The following is a 12,565-nucleotide window of genomic DNA, read 5'->3' as shown; positions in this document are numbered from 1 at the left end:
TTTTCCACAATACTCAGTCTTTCCTTTTTCATTTTGTATGTGTGCAACTGATTTTCTTCTGAAGTGGAGTACTTTTGCATTTGTCCTAATTGAACTTCATCCTATTTACTTCTGGACAAACTAGACAAATGGTCTGATCATTTTGAATTTTAATCCTATACTCGAAAGCACTGGCAATCCTTCCCAGCTTGGTATCCTCGGCAAACTTTGTAAGTGGCCATTATCTAAATAAACTGATGAAGATATTGAACAGAACTGGACCCGGAACTGATCCCCATACGACCCCACTTGATCTGCCCTTCCAGCTTGACTGTGAACCACTGATAATTACTCTCTGGGAATGGTCTTTCCAACCAGTTCTCCACCCACCTTATAGTAGCTCCAGCTAGGTTGTATTTCCCTAATTTATTTATGAGAACATCATCTGAGATAGCATCAAAAGCCTTACTAAAGTCCAAGATATACCAAATCTACTGCTTCTTATCTACTTGTTGCATCATATTTCAAATTAGATTAATTTTTCAGGGCAGGGATTTCACATGTGTGGTTGTGTATGTCTAGCACAATGGGCTTTAATCCTGACTGCACTGTTACAATATAATAGCCCCTGAATGGCCTCTGAATCTCTGATATGTCGAGGCAATGAGAGTTGAGTGCTCCAGTCACTGCGTAAGAGGTGCCTAGTACCTTGTAGCTTATGTTTTATGTAATTATACTAAAATCTACATGGAATAGCTTAGTGAAGCACATTTTAGTTATTCTGTATTTTCAGAAAAGTTTGACTTGCTGTGCTGCAGCTATTAAAATCAATCCTACCAAGCCACTGCAAGGAAAAAATCCTGCGACGTCTAACTTGCTATTAAAATGTCCTTCACAATTTCTTTGTCCAAAAGAGCTGAGTTGTGAAATAATAATGAAAGTTAATTGTTCCCTGAATATTCGAGAAATTTGAGGTCATATCAACAGTTTGCATAGATGGTTTCTAAGTGACCTATTCTGCTGTGTGAAATCTTAAAGGTCTCAGACGAGATAATTTTACATTGTTCAACAGGAGTTGCCTGAAAAATGGAATACCACCAAAAAAATTGCTGCATCCATAAAGCATGAAGTTGCTCCTCTTCAGACTTCTGAGGTCACACTAATCAGAAAAAAATGTGCTTCGTTTGATGTAAGCTGAACTCTGAATTCAGTTTTCTAACATGTTTCCGATGAGAATAAGATCATTTACGTTTATTGCCTGTATTTCTTTTCATCAGAGGAAGTAGATAGATTTAGAGTAGAAGCTCCCTTTTGCTTTGATTCAAAAAATCCATATGTACGTCTAGATAAGGTAATGGGAAAATCACAGAAATGCACATTTTCCTAGAAATCTTTCAGTATAAAATTAAAGTTTCAGTTTATGCATTAAAATAATTGCACATTTTGTATTTGACATGGAACTGATAGAGCTTGAGATTTAACTGCTGTATTTCTATCTGTAGCTCTTAAAACCACTACCAAAAACACATTGCATTTGTTTTTTATTTTTACTGTGTACTTGCATATTCCTTTAAAAAGTATTTGTGTGATGCACTTTTGAATGCATTTTGCACTATGTCTTCTTTTTGAAGAAACATGCAAGCATACTGTACTATATATAGTACAAAATGCATACAAAGGTGCATCTTAGTGATACTTTTATATATAAAAAAAACTCCTGAAATGGTACTAATTTTTACTCAGTTCACAGAACAACTTTATACTGATAATGAGAAAAGTGACTTGCCCAGAGAGGCAAAATTGTGTATTTATTACAAGAAATCAAAAACAACATTAAGTGATACATTAAGTGAAATTCTACATTGTAGTCCCTACGTTTTTGTGTATATACGTATGGAATATAACTGTGTATTCTACCCTGTAGTCCTCTGAAATATCAAAGACTGAAAGTGAAACATGTAACATCTCTACAATATTTGCTGTAGGCTTTTGTTTTCAGATATACTGATTTGACTGTCATTCTGAACTTACCTAGACCTATTTTATAATTATATTCATGAGTCTTCTTCCCAGATATAGACTGGAGGACCAGTGCTAGTAATAATAATAGGGCTCAGATTTTCCTAGATGCGATAGCTGATAGATTCCTTCATCAAGTAGTTGCTGAACCGACTAGAGGGGATGCCATTTTAGATTTAATTTTGGTGAGTAGCGAGGACCTCATAGAAGAAATGGTTGTAGGGGACAATCTTGGCTCAAGTGATCATGAGCTAATTCAGTTCAAACTAAATGGAAGGATTAACAAAAATAAATCTGCAACTAGGGTTTTTGATTTCAAAAGGGCTGACTTTCAAAAATTAAGGAAATTAGTTAGGGAAGTGGATTGGACTGAAGGACTTATGGATCTAAAGGTAGAGGAGGCCTGGGATTACTTTAAATCAAAACTGCAGAAGCTATCAGAAGCCTGTATCCCAAGAAAGGGGAAAAAATTCATAGGAAGGAGTTGTAGACCAAGCTGGATGAGCAAGCATCTTAGAGAGGTGATTAAGAAGAAGCAGAAAGCATACAGGGAGTGGAAGATGGGAGGGATCAGCAAGGAAAGCTACCTAATTGAGGTCAGAAGATGTAGGGATAAAGTGAGAGAGGCTAAAAGTCGAGTAGAGTTGGACCTTGCAAAGGGAATTAAAACCAATAGTAAAAGGTTCTATAGCCATATAAATAAGAAGAAAACTAAGAAGGAAGAAGTGGGGCCGCTTAACACTGAGGAAGGAGCGGAGGTTAAAGATAATCTAGGCATGGCCTCAGTCTTTAATAAGGCTAAAGAGGATCTTGGGGATAATGGTAGCATGACAAATGGGAAGGAGGATATAGAGGTAGATATTACCATATCAGAGGTAGAAGCGAAACTGAAACAGCTTAATGGGACTAAATCGGGGGGCCCAGATAATCTTCATCCAAGAATATTAAAGGAATTGGCACCTGAAATTGCAAGCCCATTAGCAAGAATTTTTAATGAATCTGTAAACTCAGGAATAGTACCGAATGATTGGAGAATTGCTAATATAGTTCCTATTTTTAAGAAAGGAAAAAAAAAGTGATCCGGATAACTACAGGCCAGTTAGTTTGACATCTGTAGTATGCAAGGTCCTGGAAAAAATTTTGAAGGAGAAATTAGTTAAGGACATTGAAGTCAATGGTAAATGGGACAAAATACAACATGGTTTTACAAAAGGTAGATCGTGCCAAACCAATCTAATCTCCTTTTTTGAAAAAGTAACAGATTTTTTAGATAAAGGAAATGCAGTGGATCTAATTTACCTAGATTTCAGTAAGGCATTTGATACCGTGCCACATGGGGAATTATTAGTTAAATTGGAGAAGATGGGGATCAATATGAACATCAGAAGGTGGATAAGGAATTGGTTAAAGGGGAGACTGCAACGGGTCCTACTGAAAGGCGAACTGTCAGGTTGGAGGGAGGTTACCAGTGGAGTTCCTCAGGGATCGGTTTTGGGACCAATCTTATTTAATCTTTTTGTTACTGACCTTGGCACAAAAAGTGGGAGTGTGCTAATAAAGTTTGCAGATGATACAAAGCTGGGAGGTATTGCCAATTCAGAGAAGGATCGGGATATTATACAGGAGGATCTGGATGACCTTGTGAACTGGAGTAATAGTAATAGGATGAAATTTAATAGTGAGAAGTGTAAGGTTATGCATTTAGGGATTAATAACAAGAATTTTAGTTATAAGTTATAGAAGCATCAATTAGAAGTAACGGAAGAGGAGAAGGACCTTGGAGTATTGGTTGATCATAGGATGACTATGAGCTGCCAATGTGATATGGCTGTGAAAAAAGCTAATGCGGTTTTGGGATGCATCAGGAGAGGCATTTCCAGTAGGGATAAGGAGGTTTTAGTACCGTTATACAAGGCACTGGTGAGACCTCACCTAGAATACTGTGTGCAGTTCTGGTCTCCCATGTTTAAAAAGGATGAATTCAAACTGGAGCAGGTACAGAGAAGGGCTACTAGGATGATCCGAGGAATGGAAAACTTGTCTTATGAAAGGAGACTTAAGGAGCTGGGCTTGTTTAGCCTAACTAAAAGAAGGTTGAGGGGAGATATGATTGCTCTCTATAAATATATCAGAGGGATAAATATAGGAGAGGGAGAGGAATTATTTAAGCTCAGCACCAATGTGGACACAAGAACAAATGGGTATAAACTGGCCACCAGGAAGTTTAGACTTGAAATCAGACGAAGGTTTTTAACCATCAGAGGAGTGAAGTTTTGGAATAACCTTCCAAGGGAAGCAGTGGGGGCAAAAGATCTATCTGGTTTTAAGATTCTACTCGATAAGTTTATGGAGGAGATGGTATGATGGGATAATGGGATTTTGGTAAGTAATTGATCTTTAAATATTCAGGGTAAATAGGCCAAATCCCCTGAGATGGGATATTAGATGGATGGGATCTGATTTACTATAGAAAACTCTTTCCTGGGTATCTGGCTGGTGAATCTTGCCCATGTGCTCAGGGTTTGGCTGATTGCCATGTTTGGGGTCGGGAGGGAGTTTTCCTCCAGGGCAGATTGGAGAGGCCCTGGAGGTTTTTTTGCCTTCCTCTGTAGCATGGGGCATGGTTGACTGGAGGGAGGCTTCTCTGCTCCTTGAAGTTTTGAACCATGATTTGAGGACTTCAATAGCTCAGACATGGGTGAGGTTTTTCATAGGAGTGGGTGGGTGACATTCTGTGGCCTGCGCTGTGCAGGAGGTCGGACTAGATGATCAGAGTGGTCCCTTCTGACCTTAGTATCTATGAATCTATGAGTCTTCTTTTTCTCCAAGGAAAATCAAGAGCTTGAGGTATTGGAAGAAGAAATTTTACAAATGCAGAAATCTGCAAATCTTTTTGAAGTGGTTGTTCCAGATTACAAACAAACAAAACAGTGTCGCAAAGAAATACGGTTGCTCAAAGAAGTGTGGTTTTATTTGTTTTTTAAAGGCACATTATAGCTCTGGAAACTATTCTGAATGCACTATCTTAAGGGTTTCTTGAAGCATTCATAGTTTTATTCTAAAGGAAGTTTAAAAGCTAAGCTGTAATGTGGGAACTTTTTGTTCTAATTTTTAAAAATTATTTATAAAAAGATGGTATATAGGAGTATGAAGATCAAAATATTGCTATTCTCAATTTTAACTACTTTCAAAATGCTTGCATTATAAAAACAAAACAAAAAAAACCCCAAAACTTTAAGCTGAAGGGTAGATTGTAAACATATATCAGTTACCTAAGGAATAAAAAAACATTGTTACAGACGTTTTTGGTTCTGTTTTTGTTTTTTTTTTAAAAAAGACAGACCAAAAATCCAGAAAACAAGAAAATTCAGTGTTAGGGTAAAGGAAATGGAGAGTTAAAACAAATATACATTGCAAAGTATGGAAAGAAAGTTTAAGATACCGAAACAACAGCCTTAGCTCTGCCTTCAGATCTCTACCACCCTGTGCACCCTTCACACTAGCAGTGAAATTCTGGTACCATTGAACTCAATAACAAAATTTCCATAGATTTCATTGGCGCTGGGATTTCATCCTATGAGTCCATGACAAAAGTGGTGGTATCACAGTTACTGTAGTTCACATACTAAACACTGATAGTCTAGCAGGGAACCCTGGAGGCTGGGTACATCTACAACCCTGTTTCCTTTTGGCACTGTATTTCACCTGTGGCTTCAGAAATTTTAAAGCATGTTGAGAATGAGTTATGCAGTAAAAGATATGTAGCCTAACCACAAAGGTATATGTTTTGTTTGCCATCTCAATGGATAGTAAAACAGGGAGAAGGCAGAGTTATGTTGTACTAAACACATTGCATATTGTATTGTGTGTGGTATCCATGCTGTATATCAAAGCTGTATATCAAACCTAAGTCTGACAGGCTATGTTGTAATGTTAAAGAGAAAAGTACTTGCATCCAGTTGACACCTTCATGTTACATCAGCCTTGTAAAATTCTACTCACTCCAAGAAAGTGGATAATTTTTCTCTAAAACAAATGTCAGTGTTTTGCTGTTTTTTTTTCTTTCCCCATTAACGTGGTAAAGGAGAGATGTGGGTTTGTTTGTTTTTGACTGGCAGGTCTCGTAAGTGTTCATGGCAGTTTCAGGACTCTGTGTGTATATCCTATCATATCTAGAAATGTAGATACAGTACTATGTATAGTATAATAAATGATTATACACACATGGCTCTACTGGCATCATCAGAGACTGAAACTTGAAATGGCTTTAATACCTGTTTTATGTTTTAGCCTTGAAGACAATGGGTTATTTGGTATAGTTTGGGCTGGCAGTGGTGGTGCAGGCTTGAAAAGTAGAGATACTGTTTCAGGAACTTGGGCTATCACTGGATGATAGAACCACCCATCATATCCATTTATCTACTATATAGCAGAAGCTTGTTTTCACCAACTGTTGTTGACACTTTTATGTGTACTTACTGTTCCAGAGCAACATTGATGATTGGACTAAAACCCAGTGGAGACAGATTAATGTGGAACAGATGGATGCAGAGCTCAGAAGGTTTGCCAAGGCAGGTTCCATTGCTGTCTATTGCTGCAATTTATCTGTCTCCCTGCCAACCCTTTTTCACTTTCCCCACCCGCTATCTGATGTTTCAGTTTATTTGTTGCTTTTGTCCAAACTGAACATTCTGGAACTTTTTTTTTTTCTTTAAACCTTTTTATCCTTCTGGCTTAGGTTCCTCATGCTGTGAGTGTATATGGTAAAATCTTACTGTCACTTTTCTGAATTGAGGCAGTTGGAAAATATAAAGAAGGTGGGACTCTATGTGGGGGTTTCTGCAGATGAAAGCCATTAGTCCAGAGATCAGTGGAATTTGCAGGTGTTTGTGTTCTATATTTGGACAGATTTTGCTAGTCCAGGAGCACTGAAAGTCTGTTGAAGACTTTCACTTGTAGAGGGAAGAATACTTTTTGAAAATATGGAACTTCTTCCCTTAAAATATTAATAATGGTTTCCTGATGGGAGCTGTATAAAGGAGAAGGCAATAGTTTTATAGAACATGGGGAGATTGGATCAGAAACAGGAAATGAGATACTAGGAGAATTGGCAGGACCCTCTCTTATATCATAGGGAAAAGTGAAAGAGAGGTCTCTGTGGGCATGGATCTCCCCCCAGACTGGTTTTACACCAAATTAACTGGACTTTAGTGGAGGTACTCCTTACTTATACTGGTGTAAGTGACAGAAGAATCAGGCTCATTGTGAATCTCTCTCAATTTTAAACCATGGTTTTAAATAAATAATGTCCCTCTAATCCGGACAACTGCTATACATTACATGTGACATGTATGTCACATTCATCACATCTCTGCATGTACCAAAGATTTCCCTCTAGTTATGCCAGTCTGTTGGAAGTAGTTTCTTACATGCAATAAACTAACTTATAAAAATATTAGACCGAGGTCATAAGAGCCATAATAAAGGAGAGGGTTCTGGTTTATACAGTGATTATAAAAAGATTTTGGTTAAATATATTCATTTATTTATTTTCAGTTTACTTAAAACTGGTTCATCGAGAGCTTTAGGTTAATCTACAAACTTTTTCAATAAAATAGTACAAGTAACAACATGGATCAACAACCCAACTAAAACCATCCCTAATCTTGTCATAGTTAAGACTCCCATATTTATGTACAGAAGATACTCTTGGGGGAATTCTGTGCCACTGCGTGTGCACATAAAAATATGCGCAACTCATTAATTAACTTTTTTTGTGCAGAAAAAAGCTTTTGCTAAAAGTTGCTGCCATTCTGCCTTTTGCCCACCAGAGGGTGCTGTGGCAATAGACCAGAGCAGCAGCTCCTGGCGAGCTAGGGAAAAGAAAGAGCCTGCCTTCTTCACAGTGCCTGTCTAGCCAGGTCATGAGATGGGGCTATGGGAGACGGAAAGCGTGGAGCTGCTGGGGGGCGACACATACTGGCTCATAAGGGCTAATGGGGGAGGGCATCCTGGGGATGAATGGGAGTGGAGGCGCAGGGCCACAAGGGGGAGTGGGTGCAGGGCCACATAGGGATGGGGGGAGTAGGTGTCTGAGTGGGTATGGAGGGACATGTGGACAGGGAGTGCAGGGACACATGGGGACACATTGCTTGACTGAACGGGAGAGGCTAGGGGTCAGCCAGGGTCTGCGTGGGAGAAGTCCCCTAACAATCCCTCCCCGCTCCTCAAAAAACCCTGTTCCATACTTTTCCCACCCATACCCAACAACCCTCCAAGTTCACATCCAGGCTTCTTCCCAGCAATTACTTCCCTCTCCCTCAGTTCCTCCATTACCCCTGACTCCCCCACGCCTTTGCACTGCTTCTGAGGGGTGCAGGAAATACAGTTCTGTATTGTAGTTTAAATGAATTATTACTCAGAGTTCTGTATTAATATGCCTAGTAAGGAATCTATATGTCAAAAACATTTTCTCAATCTTTTTTGTTGTCTGTATTGTTACAGACGTACTTGCTGACAGGTGTTTTGAAATAAATGACTAAAAATATTTGAAACTGGTGTGATTATATTGTGTTATTTTGACCGATAAAATATGCAGAATTTGCAAATGTTATGCGCAGAATTTTAAACCTTTTGTTGCAGAATTTTTGGCACAATTCCCCCGAGGAGTAAGAAAAGAATTTTGGAAAGAATTTTTTTTAAACACTATCAGCAAGATGAATGGTGACTTTATGAAAGTAGCATGTAACCATGACCATTATTTTATCCTGTTTCTTAGGAAGTGTGGTCATTGGACAAGGAAATTCACTCCTGGGATGTATACACAGGTCTGAAGTTAACAGTGAAGAACCTAATGACATCACTGAGGGCAGTAACAGAATTGCAGAATCTTGCAATAAGAGAGAGACATTGGCACCAACTCATGAATGCAACAGATGTAAGTATCCAACAACAAACAATGCTTTCTCATGCCATCAGTATAGTGGTACTTGGTGGCATCCAGTGTCTAATTAAGCTAGTGGTGCCAAGAATGAAGGAATGAAAGGAGATGATTGGTCTCAAGGATCAGTCACAGCATATCCTGCGGGGGCAGAAAGGAGGGTTTTGGATTTAGATCCCTTCTGTGTTGAGAGGTGACTTCACAGTTTATACAAGAACAAAAGGAAAAATCCAATCTTCTGAAGTGAAACCTGGCTTGCTTAGTAAAAGGGTTGCCAACTAGATTTGAAGGGAGAGTTTGATTACGGGAAGGGATGATCTCTTTTCTGTGTGTACCGTGCCCAGTAAATGGAGCCCAATCCTGATTGAGGCTGTTATAAATATTTACAAATAAGCAGCAGCTGAGTGCTGCATTCAAGAAGCCCCAGAACACAAACATGGGAAGTGCCGTAATACGCCTTTCCAGCTCTGAGAATAAGTATGGGACCAGTGTCCCACAGCATTCTGGCAGGATTAAAATACTGCTAATAATTATTGTTAAAAACAAGCTAATAGTAATGAGGATGAAATGTTTTAAGGTTGTGATGGAGCCACTGATGAAATGAAGAATGCCAGAGAGAGGGAAGGATGCAAATGAGGTTTGTTTGTTTGTTTATTTATTTATTTATTTAGAAGACACACACAACCTTTTCATAGCAAAGGCTGAAAGAATGGGAGGGTGGATTGTGGGGCTGATGCTGGATAAGACAAAAAAGAGGGAAGCTGGTGTAGGAAAAGGGTTGTTCATTTTACATAAATGTTTGGGAATAGAGCTGGTTGAAAAAGGAATTTCACAAAAAAAAATAGAATTCAAATGGACCAACTTCTTGGGTTAGGGATTGTAATTTGTCATGAATTTTTATAGGATTTTCAGCTATTTCTGAAAAGGAAAAAATAGAAAACCGAAAAACACAAAACATTTCAACTTCAATAGAAGGCCATTTTTGGAGGAAAATTTTTAAATGTAGTAATTTTTCAGTCAGCTCTTATTCTGAGTATGCATGACATGACTTCTGAATTAGAAACATAGATGATGAGGGCAAAGTATGTTTTGGTTGAGGTGACAGATGTGGCTAAATCAAGACAACTGGAATATTGAATAAAGAGGGTTTAGAGTTCATGAAAGAAATGGACTTACCAAAAGAGGAGGAGAAGTGACAGTATGGGGAAGGGAAAATATAATTTACAGAGTATTTGATGCAAGCAGGCAGCTTCCATTGACTTTAGTGGAAGCTCTACAAACACATCAGACTTTGCCTCTTACTTGTCTACACCAATACAAACGAGGGAAGCTTTTAGGTTCATGCATGCAGCATCCACACAGGGGAGTTCTGATGCAGCACAGTGGTGCTCACTGCTATTCACGCTTCTGAACTGTGGGGCGGTGTAGACGTAGCTTTTGTCTCCAATCCTGAAAAGATTTACTCATGTGCTGGCATCTATGCACTATAAGTACGACCCTTGACTTGAGGACTGGCGCTCAGTTTCCTGCCAGTTCACTCAAACAGTATCTATGCACTGAGTTCAATGGTGAAAATAGTCACGAGAGGACTATAGCTGTGGCTAGTGTGAGGATATTGACTCCTGAGGACACTTAAATCAGATTCTATAAAACCTCAACATAGGTGCTGTTTCTTTATACTTCTTGATATAGTACTACATTGAGAATTGCACCACGTTTTAAAAACTATAAAAGCCTTGCTTAAATCTTAGACTTTACGGATCTCTAATTTTCCTAACATCTATATAAGGAGAAGTTTTTGAGATTACCTTACATTAAAAGCCTGCTTCAGCCATACTCCACTTGGGAATATGTGTTCATGTCGGGCAGGTATTTCCAAATGGGATAATCTTATTTCCAGTACAGTTGATGGAGCAATACAAAAGCACAGTGGGTATCTATGACATTCCAGGGTGCAATCCAGACTCATGAGTGGCTGTGTCACCCCTGCCCTGCGAACTTCGGTGTCTCTCAAGGCTTTGCTGCAGTAGCTCCCACCTGGGCTTCTCACAGACAGCCTTCCAGCATGCAGGCAACACCCGAGTCTGTGCATAGCTGCAGCCTGGCAGCCACATGTCCGTCACACTCTGGTTTCCACTAGTCTTGGTTACCACTTGTAGGGTGACCTCAACACAATCCCATGATTTCTCCCCAAAACATGTGTTCTGCACTGTCAAGCCCTCTCCTGGGCAGTCCAGTATATTAAGTCCCTTGCTCCTCTAAGGGAATCAATATACAACAGTTTGCTACCCTAAATGGAGTTACTCATACAGCTCACAATGCTGGGTTAGTTTTGATTTAAAGAATAAAACAAGTTAATTTAGCTATAAGGGGAGAGATTTTAAGGGAGTACAAGTATAAGGCATTAAAGTCAGAAATGGTTACAAGAGAAAGGAAGCTTCCTAGTAAACTTAACAAACTAGACTTGGTTTAAGTTGAAATCTCTTACCACGTTTCCAGTACCATTGCTGACCAAATTCTCAGGCCAGGATCTGCTCTCACAGGCTTGTTTTTTTTTGTCGTCTTAGGTGCAAGAGTGAGAGATGGATAGGGAGAGAGAACTTGGTGTTTTTGCCCATCACTCTTATAGTTCTGTCTCCTTTTGATGATGCATTTTCCTGAAGGTTACTCCTAGATTACGTTCATTCCCACTGTGAGGATGGAGACAAGGGGTCTGGTGGTGGAAAAAGGTTCCATGCTGTTGTTTGCTAAGATGCAGATTTCTTTGCTCTGGCCACCCTTTCTTGCCAAAGAATGGCCACTTGAAGGTGATGGCCCAACAGCTTTGATGACATCTGTCTGGATGCGTCAGCTTGTCCTTTGTCTTTGAGAAACATGTTTACTTGCTCCCCAGACTTGTCTGGTAAACACACTTCAATCATGATTTCAGCTTATTTTCATAATTTTACATATAATGTTGCTACACACATTTCACCATGATATTGACCAGCAAGGTATTAGTTTTCAAATATGCCTCACAAGGCATATTTTGTACAATGATTTTGTTTATTTTACAGGTCAGATTGTGAATAACTGAAGGCACAACCTTAGCAGACTTGCTGGGACTACAGCTGCATAAGGTGGAAGATGAAGTGCGAAGCATTGTTGACAAATCAGTGAAAGAGCTGAGCACTGAGAAGGTGGGTTAATTCCATTTCTCTTTTTGTTATCCTTTGGCATAACAATCCTTCATATTAATTTACTCATGAACATGGACAAAACTTAGCCATAACTTTCTTTATGGCTGACACACATGGTTTCATGTGACCTAGTTGGAAAGTGATATGTGATCAATGGCAGTAGATGAAAGAGTGTTTTAATTGCTTGCATGTGGTGTATTTTACAAATACTGCTTTTTGAAACAGAACAGTTTTGTTTTGCAACCTGAGGCATCAAACTTAAGTACTGTATATAAAAGTGTTGCTGCTACTGTTTTTAACCAGATTCTTACAGAGATCAGCCAAACATGGGCTACCATGGAATTCTGCTATGAAGAGCATCACAGAACCAGAACTCCATTATTAAAATCTGATGAACAGCTTTTTGGAACTTTAGAGAACAACTAGGTAAGACTTTGGTGTATTAATA

General features: G+C 39.0%; 1 protein-coding gene across 1 annotated transcript in view; it reads left to right on the top strand.

Moving 5' to 3' along the window:
• Positions 1-12,565, top strand: part of DNAH11 (dynein axonemal heavy chain 11) — a 308,597-nt gene that overhangs the window by 74,923 nt on the left and 221,109 nt on the right. Inside the window, 7 exon segments of the mRNA XM_043507131.1 lie at positions 1,052-1,172; positions 1,257-1,330; positions 4,828-4,959; positions 6,486-6,569; positions 8,777-8,935; positions 11,995-12,117; positions 12,421-12,543. Of these exon segments, the coding sequence (XP_043363066.1) occupies positions 1,052-1,172; positions 1,257-1,330; positions 4,828-4,959; positions 6,486-6,569; positions 8,777-8,935; positions 11,995-12,117; positions 12,421-12,543 (816 nt within the window).

The sequence above is a fragment of the Dermochelys coriacea genome, chromosome 2 (genome assembly GCF_009764565.3).
Source record: "Dermochelys coriacea isolate rDerCor1 chromosome 2, rDerCor1.pri.v4, whole genome shotgun sequence".
Lineage (NCBI taxonomy): Eukaryota > Metazoa > Chordata > Testudines > Dermochelyidae > Dermochelys > Dermochelys coriacea.
Note: the sequence above shows the minus strand (reverse complement) of the source record. Positions and strands in the feature narration are given on the sequence as shown.